We start from the raw sequence: 20,784 nt of genomic DNA on the forward strand, positions 1-20,784 counted from the left end.
ACAACATATCCATTATTTTATTAGCTCTTCCTTCCACTTTTATACAGTAATCTATGAACCTAATTATCTAAAGTCTAAGTAATAATTATGAGGCAGAGTGAGGTGACCCTTTGTTTTTTTTTTTTTTTAATATTTATTTATTTGAGTCAGAATTAAACAGAAGGAGAGGCAGAGAGAGGAGAGAGAAGAGAGGTCCATCCATTGGTTCATTCCCCAATTGGCTGCAATAGCTAGAGCTGTGCCAATCTGAAGCCAGGAGCCAGGAGCTTCTTCTGGGTCTCCCATGTGGGTGCAAGGGCCCAAGGACTTGGGCCATCTTCTGCTTTCCCAGGCCATACCAGAGAGCTGGATCAGAAGTGGAGCAGCCGGGTCTTGAACCAGTGCCCATATGGATGCTGGCATTGCAGGCAGGCAGCTTTACCTGCTATGCCACAGTGCCAGCCCTGACCCGTTAGGTTTAATAATTCTGTAAATATTTAAGTATTTTATGCTTTTGTTTACATTAAAAATGTAAAAAACATTTAGTGCAGTGTGTTTTTAATATTGTGGACATTGAACATAATACTCATCTAAGTTATTTTGATTTTACTAAAACCACTTAATATCTTCAAGAGAGAATAAACAACTTATTCTCCCATATTTTCCTCAGAAAATAAGGATGGAAGCACATGCAAAGTTTGCTGTTCTTTGGCATCTAACAAGGGATCTCCATATAAATAAATCTTCATCTTTTGCACGTTCATTTGACAGGTTGGTTACATTTTATGTTCAGATTTTATAGTCAGGTATATTAATCTTATCTCTTTCTGAATGATCTGTTTAGCTTGTCAAGAGTCAGATAGTAATTTACAAATATTATGAAGAGAAATTATTTTGAAAAATGTGTAAGCTATATTAAAATGTGTGACATTCTCACTTATTACCAGACTTTGCCTTTCTGGTTATGGAGTACCTACCTGGTGCTCCTTTCTTTCATTGGATGACTATTCATCAAGTCCCTACTATGCCAGGCACCATTCTTGCTACCAGAGATACAGCAATGGCTACAACCTTTATTATTCTGTATTCACATTTGATGAAACAGCATTTAAATAGTAGGTTGCAAAAGTGTTTCTTCATTAATTTTCAATCTTCTGTCTGAAATGAATTTATTAAAGTCCATAATTGAAAATACTGACAAACTCCTTCCTTATATTCAAAGAACCTGTATCTTCCTAAGAGAGGTTTTGCTTTTTGTCTAGAATATTTAAGTGACTCATACCTCACTGACCAGATTTTTAACTGCCAAGGAAATCTATCTGTCTAGATTCACATACTGTCATAAGATAGCAGTTTCCCAGTAGATCTCACAGAGGTAGCCATTAGTCTGTTATTAAAGTTCAACTTCACATTATATATGTGCTCCATTGTCCATTATTTCAGCTGGTGCTTTTTCAAAAAGCATCACCATTTTCAAGTCGTCTGCTATTGAAGTCTGACAGTAAATAAGGTCCTGGACAGGGCACTCCCAAATAGTTATCTTTAACTTGACAACCACCTCTGTCCGTCCTTCATGCGAGGCAGTAGAGTCTCAAAGAGTTAAGATACTTGGCTTAGAGTCAGGCAAGATTGAATCTTGGAGTTTTGTTTTTTTTTTTTTTTTTTTTTTTTTTTTTTTTTTTTTTTTTCATTCCAAACCATTCCCCCATACCTTTAATAGCCAATGTTTCCATGAATTAAGCACGTAACTTTGACTCATGAAGAGAATGGGAAAAGAGGAGCATGGACCAGCATGGAAGTGGCATTCACATGTAAAAAGTTGATGGTGAATATGTTGCTGAAACAAGACTAATTAAATAAATTTCTTTCTATTTATTATTTATCTTATAAAATTAATATATGTGAACTCTCAGAAACACATGTATTTTTTTAAAAAGACAAAAAAATTTATTCCTTTTCTTTTATCTCCTAAGATTGATTGTAACAATGCTCTGATCAAAATTTACCCAAAAATGTTAACTACTTAAAATCATTCAAAATAAGAAACAAAACTTAATGTAATGTTAGTTGTGGGAAAAATAGTGTTAAAGGGGTGTTCTTTATTTAATTATTGATGTTTATTTTAGGTCACTATTCATCATGTTAGATAGCCTTACCAGCCTCGATGGTTCTACTAGCTCTGTGGGACAAGCCTGGTTAAACCAAGTCCTGCAAAGACACGATATTGCCAGAGTTTTGGAACCATTGCTCTTGCTCCTGCTTCATCCAAAAACCCAGAGGGTTTCGGTCCAACGTGTACAAGCAGAACGTTACTGGAATAAGACTCCCTGTTATCCAGGAGAGGAGAATGACAAGCATTTCATGCAAAAATTTGCCTGCAATAATGGTGAATATCATATGAAAATAGAATACCTTTATTTAGAACTAAAATGAGAATGAACACAGCAGAGATTGGTGAGAGAATTGCATGAGAGATTTTTTTCCATTGACTTATTTCCTCCCCATATCATGCCTTAGCAGTGCCACACAGCCACATCAGTATGTACTTGATCAATGACAATCTTGGAGCACTTGGATCTCTTTATCAGTTGACCACAGGTCTGGTAGATAGACATTCTTCAATTATGATGGAAATATGTTTAGTGCTTATTTTGTAATCCTGGTCCTGCCAAGGCTCTGTAGATACTTGACTATGAATTTATAGTAAGCCTGTAAGCTACATTTTACACTTTGAGTCGTTTTCTTCATCTATAAGGGGATAATATATATCTCTCAATCTTTGTTATAAATAACAGATGTAGTAGTATTTTATGACATGCTTAGTACAGAGACTTGCGTGTTGTAAGTGTTTGATTAATATTCACTGTTCTTACCACAAAGTCCACATTTCACAAACTGTCACGTAATGCTCTTTATACAGTTATAATGGTCACTTAGATTAATTGATGTTACTTTAGGGACAGAGAGTCTCACATACCTCATTTATAACTCTTGACAAATAACCCTGTGAGATCAGTGATAAGTAAGGAGCAGGCTGCTGATGCTTAGAAGACTGGCTTTCTCAAAGTTCTATGATAAATGATGAAGCTGCAACTACACTGTAATCCTCCTAGTCCATTCTAGAGAACCTTAGTTTATCTTTTAAGCTTCCTACACACTGCTTACTTTAAATTTTCTAAGAACTTCCTCTACTCTGCTTCTTGCCAGAACATCTTTGTGGTAGTGCTTTACCTGTCACAGTCTCTTCCTGCCTACTGAATTCTTACCTCCCTTCTTAGATAGTCCTGAGACCTTACCTGGGATATCATGTTTTCCTAGACTTTGAGAACATTTGGTTAATACTGCTTCTGTGGTACTAAGCTTTCTAACTTTTTTGTTAACACTTATTTATTTGAAAGGCAGAGTTACAGAGAGGCAGAGTCAGACAGATCATCCATCTGCTGGTTCACTCTCCAAATGGCTGCAGTGGCTCCCATGTGGAGGCAGGGTCTCTCATGTGAGTGTAGGGGCCCAAGGACTTGGGACATCTTCTTCTGCTTTCCCAGGCCATGGCAAAGAGCTGGGTCGGAGGGAGAGCAGCCAGGACTCAATCTGGTGCCCATATAGGATGCTAGCACTGCAGGCGGTGGCTTTAACACTATGCCACAGCACTGGCCCCCTCAACCTTTTCTAAAAAAAAAAAAAAAATTTGTCAACATGGTATGTCTCTAAAAAAAGTACAGAATTGTAACACTATACCTATTTTAAACTACTAATAGAGGAGCAATGATGGCTGATCCTTCTCCCTCTTGTCTCCATGTTGAGGGCCACACATATATTAGATAATTCATAAGCATTTGTTGAGTGTTACTAAAATCAAAGACATTATGTATTTGTACATTTGACTCCATGCAACAGTACTTCAAGGGGCTGACATTGTGCTGTAACAAGTTAAGCTTCCACCTATGATGCCAGTATCCCAGATGGATGCCTGTTTGAGTCTCAGCTGCTCCAGTTTTAGTCCAGCTGTCTGCTAGTGTGCCTGGGAAAGCAGTATAAGATGACCCAAGTCCTTGGGCCCCTGCAACCATATGGGAGACATGGGTGAAACTCCTGGGTTCAGTCTGTTCCAGCCTTAGCCATTGTAGCCATTTGGGGAATAAATCAGCAGATGGATCTCTCTCTCCTGCTCTCCCCCCTCCCGCCTTCTCTCTCTCTCTCTCTCCCCCCCCCCCGCCCCCTCCCCATAACTATGCCTGTCGAATATGTAAATAAATCTTTCTAAAAAGAGTACTTCCAAAAGTTTATGGAAAATGAAATCAAAAGACAAGTTTATCTTGGTCAAGAATGTATTGAAAGTCCATGCATATTTTTTGCATAATATGCCCTTCCATATCCTATATGTATTCCACAATTTTATACCAAAGTACTATCTTTTAATTCCATTTCTTTAAACATTTTGAAGTTCCCTTGCACTAAACTATTTGAAATCTTGATATTAGCATAACCAAAAGAAAGTATCACACAGGGAGGAAAAATATAATTTTAACTTGAAGTAAAAAGGATGTATATTTTGGGAAAAGAAAGCAAAGTTTCATATTAAGTTTATGTTACATATGTTTTGTTTAATTGAATCATAAAGCCTCCTATTGAATTATTAAACTACTAAATTCTGATTTGTAGTCATCATTATTTTCTAACTTAAGAGATCTAAAATAGTGATAAATTATAAGGCACTTTTAATAGGAAAAATATAAATAGAGGTTAATCATTAAAAGTCTTAAATTTAGTCTGTGTTGCTGAATTTCAATTATTTTAATACATTTTTTATTTTTCCTCTTTTACTGTTTTTCTCATGTGCCAGTAAGTCAAGTGCAACTCATGACATCAAGGGGAAATGGTGAAAAACCACTTACCATGGACGAAATAGAGAATTTCAGTCTTACTGTTAATCCATTGAGTGACCGACTTTCCCTCCTAAGTACTAGCAGTGAGACAATTCCAATGGTTGTGTCTGATTTTGATCTTCCTGACCAACAGATAGAAATACTTCAGAGTTCTGACTCTGGATGTTCACAGTCCTCTGCTGGGGACAACTTGAGTTATGAAGCTGATCCTGAAAATGTGAATGCCCAAGAGGATTCTCAGATGCCAAAGGCTGGCTCGCCTGATGATGATGTTCAGCAGGTAGTGTTTGACTTGATATGTAAAGTTGTAAGTGGCCTTGAAGCAGAATCTGCATCAGTTACACCTGAGTTAGAAATGGAAGCTCTGCCCTCAAAGGACAGTGATTTAGACCCGGAAGAGGAGGCTATTAAAAATGAAGATCAGTCCACTCAGCAGAGTGAGAGTGCCTTGCTGAGTAATGAAAGTCCTCAGTTTCTGTCCATCTCTGTAGAGGGAGGCCGTGAGTGTGTGGCAAATGGAATCTCCAGGAATAGCTCCTCACCTTGTATATCAGGAAGCACACAGACTCTCCAAGATGCTGCTTTTGCTTCCACAGAGACCAAATCTAGACAGAGGAGTCACAGCAGTATTCAATTCAGCTTCAAAGAAAAATTGTCAGAAAAAGTCTCAGAGAAAGAAACGATTGTTAAGGAGTCAGGTAAACAACCAGGAGCAAAACCCAAAGTAAAACTTGCCAGAAAGAAAGAAGATGATAAGAAAAAAACTTCAAATGAAAAACTCAAACAAACCAGTATATTCTTTAGTGATGGTCTGGATTTAGAGAACTGGTATAGCTGTGGAGAGGGAGAAATTTCTGAAATTGAAAGTGATATGGGTTCTCCAGGGTCTCGGAAATCTCCCAATTTCAACATCCATCCTCTCTATCAACATGTGCTCCTATATCTCCAATTATATGATTCATCCAGAACTCTATACGCTTTATCTGCCATCAAAGCCATCTTGAAAACCAACCCGATTGCTTTTGTAAATGCCATTTCAACCACTAGTGTAAATAATGCATATACTCCTCAGTTGTCACTGCTTCAGAATCTATTGGCCAGACACCGGATTTCTGTTATGGGCAAAGATTTTTATAGTCACATTCCAGTGGACTCAAATCACAGCTTCCGGAGTTCAATGTATATAGAAATTCTTATTTCCCTCTGTTTATATTACATGCGTAGCCATTACCCAACTCACGTGAAGGTTACTGCACAAGATTTAATAGGCAATCGAAACATGCAGATGATGAGCATAGAAATTTTGACTCTTCTCTTTACTGAGCTGGCAAAAGTAATAGAAAGTTCAGCAAAAGGTTTCCCTAGTTTTATCTCTGATATGTTATCAAAGTGCAAAGTTCAAAAAGTGATTCTTCATTGTTTGCTGTCATCTATCTTTAGTGCACAAAAATGGCATAGTGAAAAAATGGCAGGTAAGAATATAGTTGCTGTAGAAGAAGGTTTCTCGGAGGATAGCCTTATCAATTTCTCAGAGGATGAATTTGACAATGGCAGCACACTGCAGTCACAACTTCTTAGAGTGCTTCAGAAGTTGATTGTTCTGGAACACCGGGTAATGACTATTCCTGAAGAAAATGAAACAGGTTTTGATTTTGTGGTATCTGACCTGGAACACATCAATCCCCATCAGCCCATGACTTCTCTTCAGTATTTGCATGCTCAGCCCATCACATGTCAAGGAATGTTCCTTTGTGCAGTAATACGAGCTTTGCATCAACACTGTGCATGTAAGATGCACCCACAGTGGATTGGTTTAATCACATCTACTCTGCCTTACATGGGAAAAGTTCTACAGAGAGTGGTTGTTTCTGTAACACTTCAGCTGTGCAGAAATTTGGATAATCTAATTCAGCAGTACAAATATGAAACAGGATTATCTGATAGTAGGTAAGAGTTAACTTTACCTTTGTTATTTTTTCATACCTGACATGTCGAGAAAGTCAGTTTGAATAAATCAGCAGTTTTCAGTAGATGACAAATAATATACTGGTTATTTTTACAAAGAATAAAATTCAGCATGAGGTAAAATATTAAAAGAATCTAGAAAAGAAAAGGGGAGGGCTATTCAAACAGGTCTTTTTTTTCTCTCAAGGGCTGAAATTAATTTTGATGGTTACCTTGACTGGTCTGGCAAAAGTAATAGAACAGTCAGCAAAGGGTTTTATCTGATAGTTTATCTCAGTGCAAATTAATTTCAGACAAATTTGTGATTTCCATGTACTTTTATGTTGTAGTTTTCCATGGTTTGGTGGCAAATTTTGTCTCCAGACCATGTTCAAAATTAGTCTGTGGAAAAATCAGCCAAATGTTTAATAGACTAGTGTCCTATTTTGTTTGTATAATCTCAGTTACTACATGTAAAATAATAAGAAAACCTCCTAGCCGGCGCCGTGGCTTAACAGGCTAATCCTCTGCCTTGCGGTGCCGGCACACCGGGTTCTAGTCCCGGTCGGGGCACCGATCCTGTCCCGGTTGCCCCTCTTCCAGGCCAGCTCTCTGCTGTGGCCAGGGAGTGCAGTGGAGGATGGCCCAAGTGCTTGGGCCCTGCACCCCATGGGAGACCAGGAGAAGCACCTGGCTCCTGCCATCGGATCAGCGCGGTGCGCCGGCCGCAGCGCGCCTACCACGGCGGCCATTGGAGGGTGAACCAACGGCAAAAGGAAGACCTTTCTCTCTGTCTCTCACTGTCCACTCTGCCTGTCAAAAAAAAAAAAAAAAAAAGAAAAGAAAACCTCCTGTATCACTTAATATTGATAAGCCTACCATTCTCCATAAGCTAGGGATTGATTGACTATATTTGCCCATTTTTGTATAGAAATCTTTAGCCAAAAAGAACTCTAGCATATTTAGAATAACTCCCTTATTTTGTGTATTAGAAAAAATAAAAGCCCTTGATATATATATTTTTTAAATATTTATTTTATTTATTTCAAAGAGAGTTACAGAGAGATGTAGAGACAGAGAGTGGTCTTCCATCTGCTGGCTCACTCCCCAGATGGCCGCAATGGCTGGAGCTGCGCCAATCCGAAGCCAGGAGCTTCTTCCGGGTCTCCCATGTGGGTGCAGGGGCCCAAGGACTTGGGCTACTTTCTACTGCTTTCCCAGGCCATAGCAGAGAACTGGATCAGAAGAGGAGAAGCCAGGACTAGAACTGATGCCCGTATGGGATGCCGGTGCTTCAGGCCAGGGCTTTAACCTGCTGCACCATAGCACCTGCCCTGATCTATTCTTTTAGTCATTTTATTAATATTTACTGAGTATACTCCTCTGTACATACTGGATATGTACTATTGATAAAATATGAACCTTGCTTTTACAGAATTTCTATTCAAGTGAGTGCATTTTATTTCAGGCCCCTGTGGATGGCATCAATTATTCCACCAGATTTGATTCTTACTCTTTTGGAAGGGATCACAGCCATTATCCATTATTGTTTGTTGGATCCAACTACCCAATATCACCAGGTAAGAATGTATAGGTACTTGACTCCTTTATAGAGACTATGATATCTAATAAGTCTCCATTTGTAAGCCTCAGAAGGTAACATTGTGTTTTTCCCTCTACTTCAATAGCTTTTGGTCAGTGTAGATCAAAAACACTTGTTTGAAGCACGCAGTGGAATCCTCTCCATCCTTCACATGATCATGTCGTCTGTGACATTGCTATGGAGCATACTGCATCAGGCTGATGCTTCAGAAAAGATGACTGTTGCAGCATCTGCATCTGTTACCACTATTAACCTTGGAGCCACAAAGGTTGGACAATTCATACTTAATCTATAGAGTTCAAGAGTCTGTTTGAGGATTTTGCCAAAGATTATTTTCAGAGTATGTGAGTACTTTGAGTAGTCTTTATGGCACTCTACATAGATTGAGTTGTTATCAAATGATTTAAATAGTTTTTTTGAGATACAATCACCATCATAAAAGTTGCTCATTTTTAAATCTACAACCCAGGTTTTTTTTAGTAAATTAATAGAGTTATGAACTGTCACCACAGTCCAATTTTCAAACATGTCCCTCACCTCAAAAAGATTTTTCGGGCCGGCGCCGTAGCTCACTTGGTTAATCCTCTGCCTGCAGCACTGGCATCCCATATGGGTGCCGGTTCTAGTCCTGGGTGCTGCTCTTCCAGTCCAGCTCTCTGCTGTGGCCTGGAAGGGCAGTGGAGGATGCCCCAAGTGCTTGGGCCCCTGCACCCCATGGGAGACCAGGAGGAAGCACCTGGCTCCTGGCTTCGGATTAGCACAGCGCCGGCCGTAGTGGCCATTTGGGGAGTGAACCAACGGAAGGAAGACCTTTCTCTCTGTCTCTCTCTCTCACTGTCTATAACTCTACCTTTCAAATAAAAAAAAAAAAAAAGATTCCTTATGCCTATTTGCCCTCAATCCCTGTTCCTTTCCCTAACCCAAGTCAACTGCTAATCTATTTTCTCTATAAATTTGTTGTTTCTGTGTGTCACATAAATGGAATAGAACCATTTTCATTTTTGTGTCTACCTTCATGAGATTTATTCATGAATACTTCAATTTTGTTTTTTTCAGAGGACTTTAATTTGCTATTTTAACATGCAGAGTCCTACTGGAAAAAATTTATATTTAATAATTATTAAATTAATTATTAATAATAATAGATTTTAATGTTTCACAGTTTTTGAGCTAGTAAACTCTAAGGTAATCAAAGTTACGTAAAGATGTATATACAAAGTGTTCATTATAGCAAAAAAAAGATATCCTAAACAATAAATAAGGGGGCCGGTACTATGGGGTAAAGCCGCCGCTTGCAGTGCCTGCATCCCATCTGGGCGCCAGTTCATGTCCCAGCTGCTCCACTTTTGATCCAGCTCGCTGCCATGGCCTGGGAAATCAGTGGAAGATGGCCCAAGTCCTTGGGCCTCTGAACCCACATTGGAGACCTAGAAGAAGCTCCTGGCACATGGTTTCGGATCAGTGCAGCTCTGGCCGTTGTGGCCATCTTGGGAGTGAACCAGTGGATGGAAGACCTCTCTCCATCTTTCTCTCTGCCTCTGCCTCTCTGTAACTCTGCCTTTCAAATAAATAAATAAATCTTTTTAAAAAATACAAATAAATAAATAAAATAAATGAAGTAGTTAAACAAATTATCCTTTCAGCATTGTGATATATAGCCAATAATTATTCATGTCTTTCAAGAATTCTTGCTACATGGAAAGTTTAAAAATGTGCTTAAAAATTCAGTGAAACAGGGATGTTATGTGATAACACAAATACTGTGTTTTCAATTATGTAAAATAATTTTTATCTGCAGAAAAAGAATAAAGAGTTCATATATTAATAGTGACTATCCAAGGATGATAAAATTAATGGTTGATTGAACTTTTTTTCTTCCTTGTACTTGTTGGTATTTTTCAAATTTTCTACTTTATATTTTAAACATTATATGAATAGTTGAAATCATACTTTGTTAAGTCAGTCAGACTGACAGTCAAGCAGACAGACTGACAGCCTTCAATAACCTAATCTTATTCCTAGACCTGACCATGATATGTAATAATTCTCCATTTGTAAGACTCTGGGATTCAAGGGAACATGTGGAATTAGGGGAATTAGTTCTAATTATCATTAGAACTCCATTAGAGATTTGGATTAAATGTACTTCTAATGTTTCATTTCATTTAAATATAAAACAAGTGTTTTATAATAAAATCTTTTATTACAAAATCTTATTATAAAAATATACACCTATTTTTTAATGAGCACATCAAATAGTCAATTGGATTTCATGTATTTTGTCACACAGAATAGATTTGCATTTGGAAGTTTTCATTTTATAGGGTTTCTTTTTCTTTTAGAATTGTAGTAGACAGGGTTGCAGCTCCAATACTGTATTTAGATTTTTCTGTTAAGTAGTCAAATAGAAATATTAAACGAGTATTCCAGAAAAATCTGAAGTGCATCCTAGTTATCAGTGTTTTCATATTTTTTTATTTTGTTATTTGCTTTAATTATTTTAGAACTTGAGACAGCAGATCCTTGAATTATTGGGCCCCATTTCAATGAACCATGGTGTACACTTTATGGCTGCCATTGCATTTGTGTGGAATGAAAGAAGACAGAACAAAACCACTACTCGGACCAAGGTATGTGTTTAGCCATTTGAGTGTTTTTTCTTCTGATTGGTACATACTCATTTTCAATTCTCTGTGAGTTAGAGTGGGGCTGGGATAGGTGGGGAGTAGAAGAGCAAGTTAGTCTTACTCAAAATGGTAAGACTTGTCAACAGAACACTAGAAATTTGAGCTAAGTTGCTCAAAGCATTTTCAGCTGTGCAATGCCTTAAAAAAAAGTCACTTATCTTTGGAATATGTAGTTCCACAAAGGAGTAATATACCAAAGAGGAAGAAGTTAGGGGATCCAAGAAATTGGGATTCTAACACAGGAAAAAAAAAGCAAGGGTGATCTCTGGGATGATAGTGATTGAGAAGCCAGCCTAGTGAGTACCAATCCATGGTAGAACAGAAAGACATCTAACACAATTTCCTAAAGTAAAAAAAGAAACAGAAGGCCAGCGCCGCGGCTCAATAGGCTAATCCTCCGCCTTGCGGCGCCAGCACACCGGGTTCTAGTCCCGGTCGGGGCACCGATCCTGTCCCGGTTGCCCCTCTTCCAGGCCAGCTCTCTGCTGTGGCCCGGGAGTGCAGTGGAGGATGGCCCAAGTGCTTGGGCCCTGCACCCCATGGGAGACCAGGAGAAGCACTTGGCTCCTGCCATCGGATCAACGCGGTGCGCCAGCCGCAGCGCGCCTACCACGGCAGCCATTGGAGGGTGACCCAACGGCAAAGGAAGACCTTTCTCTCTGTCTCTCTCTCACTGTCCACTCTGCCTGTCAAAAAAAAAAAAAAGAAAAACAGAAGAGAAGAGGAAAGGGTAAAGATAAATTATATTCAGGATTTGATTATATAATTAGAGGAGATTTATTACTGTTGGAGCACTTAGGAATGAAGTTTTTTGTTTTTTGGGTTTTTCTTCCTAGCTTTCATTTATCTGTTTGAAAGTCAGAGTTACAGAGGGCAAAACAGAGGCAGAGAGAGATCTTCCAATTGCTAGCTCACACCCTCAGTGGCCACAACAGCCAGGACTGGGCCAGGGCAGAGCCAGGAGCCAGGAACTTCTTACAGGTCTCCTACATGGGTGCAGAGGGCCAAGGACTTGGGACATTTTATGCTGCTTTCCCAAGCACCCTAGCAGGATGCTGGATCAGAAGAGGAGCAGCTGGAACTCGAACCAGTGCCCATGTGGGATGCCAGTGCTACAGGCCGCGGCTTTACCCACTATGCCACAGCACCAGCCCCCTTGGGATGAAGTTTTTAAATTTTTTTTTTATTTGACAGGTAGAGTTAGAGAGAGAGAAAGGTCTTCCTTCCGTTGGTTCACTCCCCAAATGGCCACTACGGCCGGCGCTGCGCCAATCCGAAGCCAGGAGCCAGGTGCTTCCTCCTGGTCTCCCATGTGGGTGCAGGGACCCAAGCACTTGGGGCATCCTCCACTGCCCTTCCAGGCCACAGCAGAGAGCTGAACTGGAAGAGCAGCACCCAGGACTAGAACCCGGCGCCCATATGGGATGCCGGTGCTGCAGGTGGATTAACCAAGTGAGCCACAGCGCCGGCCCCCAGGGATGAAGTTTTAATAAAGAGAAAATGCAGGAAAAAAAAGTTTATTGACTCTAGGAGGAACACAAAGTTGTATTAGGAAAGAACTGCAGCATCTAACATTGTGTTGAAACAGGTTAAGCTGCTGCTTGCTATGCTGCCTTCCCATGTTGGAGTGCCAGTTAGAGTCCTGCCTACTTTTCAGATCCAGTTCCTTTCTAATAACTCCTGGGAAGGCACCAGAAGGTGGCCCAACTACTTGGGCATTGGTTACCCATGAGGGAGACCTGGTTGGAGTTCCAGATTCCTGGCTTCAGCCTGTACCAGCCCAGCCAATGAGGCCATTTAGGGAATTAACAGGAAATACTTCCTTCTGTGTCTCTCCCTGTCTCTTTCCATCACTCTACCTTTGAAATAAATAAATGAATTTTTAAAAAAGAAATAATAGCACAATATATAGCACAGTCACAAATCATGTGAACTTCAGGTGCTACTTTAAATAAAATTACAATACAACCATGACTTCAGGATATGGAGAAAAAGTATAAGATGGCTAAATCTTTTTCTTGTAAAATAGGAAATCAGTAGATCTTTTTTAAAATTGAAGAATCATGAAACAAGAGAATATTTGCAAATAATAAGAACTAAAAAATGCTGGAACATGGGTGTTTTTGATCAGGGGAGAGATAGGGCAACGTACTAATATATTTTCTTGTAAAGTTTATTGTGCTATTTGAGTTTTTGAAATGCTGCATATGTATTATATTGATAAAAATGTAAACTGCCTAAAGGACTTATTTTAAGAAGCGGCCTTAAAATAGTATCTTAAGTCTGTGACTTCTCAAAAAAAATTATATGCACACATACATACGTAGATAAAACAATATGTGTTACTCAGGTTATTCCTGCAGCAAATGAGGAACAGCTTTTGCTGGTAGAACTAGTTCGTTCCATCAGTGTCATGCGAGCAGAAACTGTTATCCAGACTGTGAAAGAAGTTTTAAAGCAGCCTCCAGCTATAGTCAAGGACAAGGTAAGAAAAAGCTTTACTTTCCCTTGTTTATAAATCTGTTTCAGATATAATGCTGATAGGTAAGATCTTTTTTTGTTTAGTATTGTAGTGTTCTTTTAACTATAGTGCACATTGTAGCAGTGACTGCCTGCAGTCCTCACATTGCCTTAACAAAAAGAGCTGTCAATATCTACATTGAATTGCTATGCTGATCATTCCTGTAACTAGTGAAGAATAACAGTTCTTTACTCTTATTTCCATAGGTACATCAAAGGCAGTCAGGAACTGTGTGACCAGATAGAAATTTTTCTCCTCAGTTAAAGGGAAAACAAAGAAGTCCCAGGCCAAGATCTGCTTACCTTAGTTGTTGCTGTTTTTCAAAACTTTCATATTACTTTTTTTTATCTTGAATCGTTCAGTTCTATAGACCTCTCAGGTTTTGCCACAACCTTGCTTATAGTGAATGTCTTTTTCTTTTTCGTTTTTTTTTTTTCACCATGTACAATACTGTGCTTTGAGGACTACAGAATATGAGCAATATAGTCTCTGCATTCACATTGTTTTGTCCTTAATTAGGCAAACATAAAAGTTTACAAATCAAGGAAATTGTGTACCTCTGGTTTCCTGCACTTCAACAGTCCCAAGAGGCAATTTTTCTTAGAAAATATTTTCCAACTACAAACTTTAAGACTTTACCAGCTATAACAATAGATGTAATCACATCACTTAAAGAATTATTAAATGTGCCTGAAAATATTAAATTCTTTTTTCTTTTCCTTGAATTGCCTAAGTGAAAAGAGTGTTCATGTTGGTGAATAGCCACTACTCTTAGTACCTTTTTAATACTTTGGCTGCCTGTTCTAAAAGCCCCCTGGATACATTTGTCACAGGATGTTAAATTTGCACATAAAAGCTCAATTAGCATGGTGTTTTGAGTATCCATTTGTGCCACACATTAGGCTGTACATGAGGTCTCAGAAAATAAGTAAAAGCCAAATGCACCCCTGCACCAACTGGTAACTCCTTAGTTAAGTTCTGATTTTTCTTTGCATAGTAAAAGAGGAACCCTTCCTAGGAATAGCAGGTAAAAAACAGATAAATTAGTGTCAATGGCCATCAATATTTTATTACTAAATTGCAAGGATATGTATATTTTTTGTTTTACACTACACTGAGTCCTCTCCTTAATAGCCACATTTTAAACTACCAGTAATTGATCTCAGATTTGAAGTAACTATACTAATTTACCAGCTATATTTAGTAAAATAGACTTACGTATACATTTAATAAAAAAAACTCAACATGAGCACCAAGCACTTAAGAGGCTTAAAATAAAAGTAACTATTTCCAGAATAAATGGATCATTTAAGAGAGACTGTTGCAGTATCAACTTTGATATGTGGAAGAAAAATTGACAACCTGTGTATTTCTTCCGTCTGTTTTCAGTTTTTAGATAGCCTTGTGTGAGTTTTCTCTAGTACATAGAAGAGGGAGATACATGTTTTGTGGTTTTTTTTAATAACTATTATTTCATTTTGGACATTTTTTAATTTCCTTATTAAAAATTGGCAGTAAGATACAGAGTAGTTGCAGCAATGAAAAAGCAAAGGAAGCTTTTTTTTTCCACTATAAAATTGATTTCTTTTGTTTATAGAAACATCTGTCTTTGGAAGTCTGCATGCTTCAGTTTTTCTATGCTTATATTCAAAGGTAAGATTACTAATCTGGATCTCTCCTTACTGCATTAGCAATGAGTAAAAATTAGGAAATACAGGAGGAAAAGTAGCTGAATTCTTTCAAGAAGTCGATATAGACTTTTTTCCTCCATAAAACTGAAATCCTAGAAACAGAGAAACAATGTTTATGACTATGTTAATACAAATGATGAGTGTACTAATGACCAAGCCTGAAAAATCAGACATTCCTAAAGACCCAACAGTGTAGAAGCTACCTGGGTATTAAAATACTGAGATATAAGCAAATCATTTACTTAAATATAAATGAAAATGCCTGATCTTGAAAATACGTTTAATGCCACTGAATCCATTACTGTTTTGATATAAGTGAAAACGTAGCACTCCAGTTTTGTTTTGTTTTTTTTTTTTTTTTTTAGTTTTAAGAAGGACAATATAAAATGATTTTTGGTATTCTGTTTTGCATTTAGCTGACCCCTAGTCTGTTGGAGTTTTTGATAAACTTCTTACTTGAGAACATGAATCCTTAATCCTCCTATAAAGGGATAATTTCATTTTAATCACTATATTTGGCATCCGTTTGTGATCTATGACACATTTACAGAGTTGTTGTTTAGTATATGAGTATGTGAACTGCTTGTGACTTATAGCACCAGCTGCCTAGGATCGCAGTTTAGATATACAGAAGTGTTAGGATTGAAACAAAGATAATCTTAATTTCATTTCAGGAAAAAGACTCGTGTTCAGGATAGAAGCCCTCTCTGTCATGAGGCAGAGACTTATAGGTGAAAGAAAAAACACTAATAAAAGAAGTTAATGGAGAGACTAGGGAAGGGAGTAACAGACTATGATGTCAGTAATTAAACTGGGAATAATTTCACTTTTGAGAATCTGTGTGATAAATGGGCTTTCTATAGAAAGATTTCTAAATTAATAAATTACATTGGGTATTTAAATATGTGTAGTTTCCTTCTAATATATTAGTAGAAAATGTAAAGCTTTTAGGATTTTCTATCATAGCCTATAAACATTTTGAGGATGTTTCAGAGAAAATAACAGAAAAATGTTAAAGACTGGGAGAATATAAAGAAAATTAAAATTTTCTGTGGCTTTTATATATACAGACTACATTTATTTTGCAGAATTCCAGTGCCGAATTTAGTGGATAGCTGGACATCATTGTTGATACTTCTGAAAGACTCTATACAACTGAGTCTTCCAGCCCCGGGGCAGTTTCTTATACTTGGGTAAGCAATTTCATTTAAAAAATATTATTTTGAATAAAAGGATAGTGCTACATGTCCTAATTGCTGAATTAGAGATTTTTTCAATGACCCTGTGATCTCCATCTTTTCATAGGGTTCTCAAGGTACAGAACTAGCTGTGTAAGGCCTGTGAAAAAGGAAGGGGAAATAAGGGAAGAGAATAATGTGTTTTTTAATATATAAACAAAATGTAAATGTGGTAACCTAAAACTTATAAAAGTAGTTTTTTTTTTTTTAAGATTTATTTATTTGAAAGTCAGAGTTACACAGAGAGAGGAAAGGCAGAGAGAGAGAGAGAGAGAGAGAGACAGACAGACAGACAGACTCTTCCATCTGCTGGTTCACTCCCTAGATGGCCACAATGGCCAGAGCTGTGCCGATCCAAAGCCAGGAGCCAGGAGCTTCCTCCGGGTCTCCCACATGGGTGTGGGGGCCCAAGGACTTAGGCTATTCTCCACTGCTTTCCCAGGCCATAGCAGAGAGCTGGATCAGAAGTGGACAGCCGGGTCTCAAAACAGTGCCTATATGGCATGCCAGCGCTTCAGGCCAGGACATTAGCCCACTCCGCCATAGCACTGGCCCTAAAAGTAGTTACTTTGGGGGAGGGGGCTACTGAAGAATCTAAAGGGGAAGGGTTGAGTAGCATGGTTACAGGTGAACTTCTTAGAGGCCAGGTATCTGAGCTGGACTTTGAACATAAGCAGGCTTGGAAAAGTAATTTTCTATGTCTTAGAGTTTCCTGATCTATGTTAATAATTCGTATAATTATTGGATAAAAGCAGGTCACCCTTACTTACCTCCAATCACAGTGGTGTCATAGACATCATTTGTCTTTTGTTCACCATTACTCTTGGTTCATAATGAGTCCCTGATAAATACTATCTTGGGCAGAAATGGTAGGAACAGAAAGCCCTTGGGGAGACAGGCAGGGGAAAGATGTATTGTGACAAAGTACATTTTGTTGTTTGATGGTAAAGTAGGGCACAGGCTGTACAACGGTGAGGAATAAGCGTGGGTGAAAAGGGAACTAGGCGGGGAAGGAAGTTAAATATTATTGTGAGGAATGATTGCAGTTTTTGAGGACATGACTCTGGCATATTAGTAAGATAGGTCAGAGGGGATGGAAGCTGAGCTAGGAGTGCTATTTTAAGGGAAAGGTATGGAGAGTTTAAACTACTGAAATAACAGGACGAAGAAGAAAAAGGGGGCCATCAAAATAGTTAGAAAAAGACACGGCTGAAAAAAGAATGGTACATGTATTATTCGGTGTTGTAGATATATTATTCAGTGTTCTAGAAGTGATGGGTGTTTGACACCTTTGTAGCAGTTAAAGAAAATGAAAAACAATATATGAGGCTATGTTGTTGAACACATTGGTGATTTAGGAGAGAAGAGTTTGGCAAAATAGTAGGCAGAGATGTTAACAGGAAAGGGTTAGAGTGAAAAGTTAAGAATGGATTATTCTTTGAAGATGTTTGATCATGAAAAGAAATGACTAGGTAGCAGGAGAAAATATGGTTTGGAGCCAGCTCTCTGCTGTGGCCAGGGAGTGCAGTGGAGGATGGCCCAAGCCCTTGGGCCCTGCACCCCATGGGAGACCAGGAGAAGCACCTGGCTCCTGGCTTCGGATCAGCGCGGTGCGCCGGCCGCAGCACGCTACCGCGGCAGCCATTGGAGGGTGAACCAACGGAAAAAGGAAGACCTTTCTCTCTGTCTCTGTCTCTCACTGTCCACTCTGCCTGTCAAAAAAAAAAAAAAAAAGAAAATATGGTTTGGAAGTTGTCATTGTAATGGTAAAGAAGGCTTGAGAATATTGAGTAGTAACAGCAAGGACTCTGAAGTTGAACTCTGCTCTGGTTCAAACCCCAGCCACTTTACTTATCGAATAGATTAGCCTCTTCAATAAGAGAAGTTATAATGATGTCTACCTTATAAAGCTATGAAGATTAAGTAAGTTAATGGTTGTTGCATTCTGATTACAGTACTTGCCCATTAGTAAATTATCTAAATGAAGAATGATAGAAGATTCTAGAAAGGAGGAGACTTATTGATGGCAACAAATTCCAGAGACAACTGGGAGGGTGTGGAGCACAGGAAACTGCTAGAAAGGATGCATTGTCTTAAGATTTTAGTACTCAAAGATTGGTCTTTGAACCAGCAGTGTTGGAATCACCTAGGACCTTAAAAAAAAAAATGTAGAATCTCAGGCTTCATCCTAGATCAATCACCCAATAAGAATCTTTTATTAAGATTCCCAAGTGACTTGTATATACACTAAAGTTTTAAAACTTTATTTGAAGATGTAAAGAAAGAGTGTATACTTTTTCACAACCGTTTTACTTTACTTCAGATATTGAAGTGATGTTATTAACATTCAACAACACTCAACATGTTATCTGACTGAATTTATATAAAATTGCCTAACTGCAGATAACTTTGACCTTTTAGTCAACTTCTATAGATCTGACAGTGATTTTGTATGTGTAGCTGTTATTCTGTATACGTACCTTCTGTGATTAGTATTCTTAAAGAACTAACAGTTTTAGTTTGGCAACCAGTGGCCTAGAAAACTTTAAAGTGAAGGAGAGGGAAGGTGAGAGTTCCTCACTAAGATGGCTTCAATTTGCCGGTAAATGTGGAAATCTAATATTGATCCCAGAAGCAGAGAAGAAATAGTGAGACAGTTGTGAGAGGGTGAGGAGAGTGGATTGGCATGTAGTAGCTGAGAGATACTCAGGACCCACACTAAACAAAGGGAGCTAGAGATCCTGCCCAACAATTTTAGAAATCATAATGAACCTGGGACCCTGTCTATTTTGAAATGATCTAAATCAAAAAGCTGAGAGAGTTTTAAACACTGAAGGTATAATGAAAAGAATAGGAGACTCAGTGCCTGTAATTCCTAGATCAGACACTCTTATGATCATTAATGGGCATGAGTTTCAGTGATGAGACAAATGTAGCCACTGGAATCAAACAACATTTTCTAGAGAAAATTTCTGATTCTTCTGTTTGCAAATTCCATCCTTTTCCCCTATGACCTTGGGCATGCCAATAAACCTCTCCAAGGCAAGAATAACATCTACTCTACCTAATTCTGAGTTGTAAAGTTCCTTGTATACCAGATAATCCTGCTGACTAATTTTTTTTTTTGGGGGGGGGGGCAGGCAGAATGAATAGTGAGAGAGACAGAGAGAAAGGTCTTCCTTTTTGCCGTTGGTTCACCCTCCAATGGCCACTGCGGCCAGCGCACTGTGGCCGGCGCACCGTGCTGATCCGAAGCCAGGAGCCAGGTGCTTCCTCCTGGTCTCCCATGGGGTGCAGGGCCCAAGCACTTGGGCCATCCTCCACTGCACTCCCGGGCCACAGCAGAGAGCTGGCCTGGAAGAGGGGCAACCGGGACAGAATCCGGTGCCCCGACCGGGACTAGGACCCGGTGTGCCGGCGCCACTAGGTGGAGGATTAGCCTATTGAGCCATGGCACCGGCTGACTAATTTTACTTGAAAATTAAAACCATTTATTGTCTTTATATATTTATAGTTTCTCCCCCACAAGACTCCTGTTTCATCCTTCATTTTGTTTCCTTTCTCCATTCTCAGTTAATTAAGGATCCTATCTCTTTCTTAACATGTGTGTATTAAGATTACATATTAAAACAAGTTGAACATTTTGAGATACATTGGAAACAAAAATCAGTTTTTAAATTTCTGATTATTTACTTTTCTTGCCAGCAATTCTATTGATCCTCTAAAATTTTCCAATTACAAAATTAAAATTGGTATAAAGGTTCCTCTTCAGTAATAATTATGCATATCATTTATCCTTTTAAAAAAAAAATGAGTCAAAATAAATGTTGAGGGGCCGGCGCTGTGGCGAAGTGGGTTAACACCCTGGCCTGAGGCGCCGACATCCCATCTGGGCACCAGTTCTAGTTCTAGTCCCAGCTGTTCCATTTCTGGTCCAGCTCTCTGCTATGGCCTGGGAAAGCAGTAGAGGATGGCCCAAGTCCTTGGACCCCTGCACCCACGTGGGAGACCCGGAGGAGGCTCCTGGCTTTGGATCGGCACAGCTCTGGCTGTTGCGGCCAATTGGGGAGTGAACCAGCAGATGGAAGACCTCTCTCCCTCTCTCTCTCTCTGCCTCTCTGCCTCTCTCCCTCTCTCTGCCTCCCTCTCTCTCTCTGCCTCTCTCTCTCTGCCTCTCCTCTCTCTGTATAACTCTTTCAAATAAATAAATAAATCTTTTAAAAAATTGTTGAGTA

The 20,784-nt window shown here is 38.9% G+C and overlaps 1 protein-coding gene across 8 annotated transcripts in view; it reads left to right on the top strand.

Moving 5' to 3' along the window:
- DOP1A (DOP1 leucine zipper like protein A) overlaps positions 1–20,784 on the top strand; it is a 117,048-nt gene that overhangs the window by 74,410 nt on the left and 21,854 nt on the right. For all 8 annotated transcript variants that reach the window (XR_009865501.1, XR_009865503.1, XR_009865502.1 and 5 more), the window contains exons 17-25: positions 650–750; positions 2,106–2,365; positions 4,823–6,812; positions 8,278–8,389; positions 8,498–8,680; positions 10,917–11,042; positions 13,450–13,584; positions 15,218–15,273; positions 16,400–16,504. Coding sequence is in view for 5 of the 8 variants with exons in the window: in XM_062186417.1 (XP_062042401.1) it covers positions 650–750; positions 2,106–2,365; positions 4,823–6,812; positions 8,278–8,389; positions 8,498–8,680; positions 10,917–11,042; positions 13,450–13,584; positions 15,218–15,273; positions 16,400–16,504 (3,068 nt within the window). In the remaining 3 variants the exon portion in view is untranslated. The remainder of the gene's footprint in view (positions 1–649; positions 751–2,105; positions 2,366–4,822; positions 6,813–8,277; positions 8,390–8,497; positions 8,681–10,916; positions 11,043–13,449; positions 13,585–15,217; positions 15,274–16,399; positions 16,505–20,784) is intronic.

This window comes from Lepus europaeus, chromosome 3 (genome assembly GCF_033115175.1).
Source record: "Lepus europaeus isolate LE1 chromosome 3, mLepTim1.pri, whole genome shotgun sequence".
Taxonomy (NCBI): Eukaryota; Metazoa; Chordata; class Mammalia; order Lagomorpha; family Leporidae; genus Lepus; species Lepus europaeus.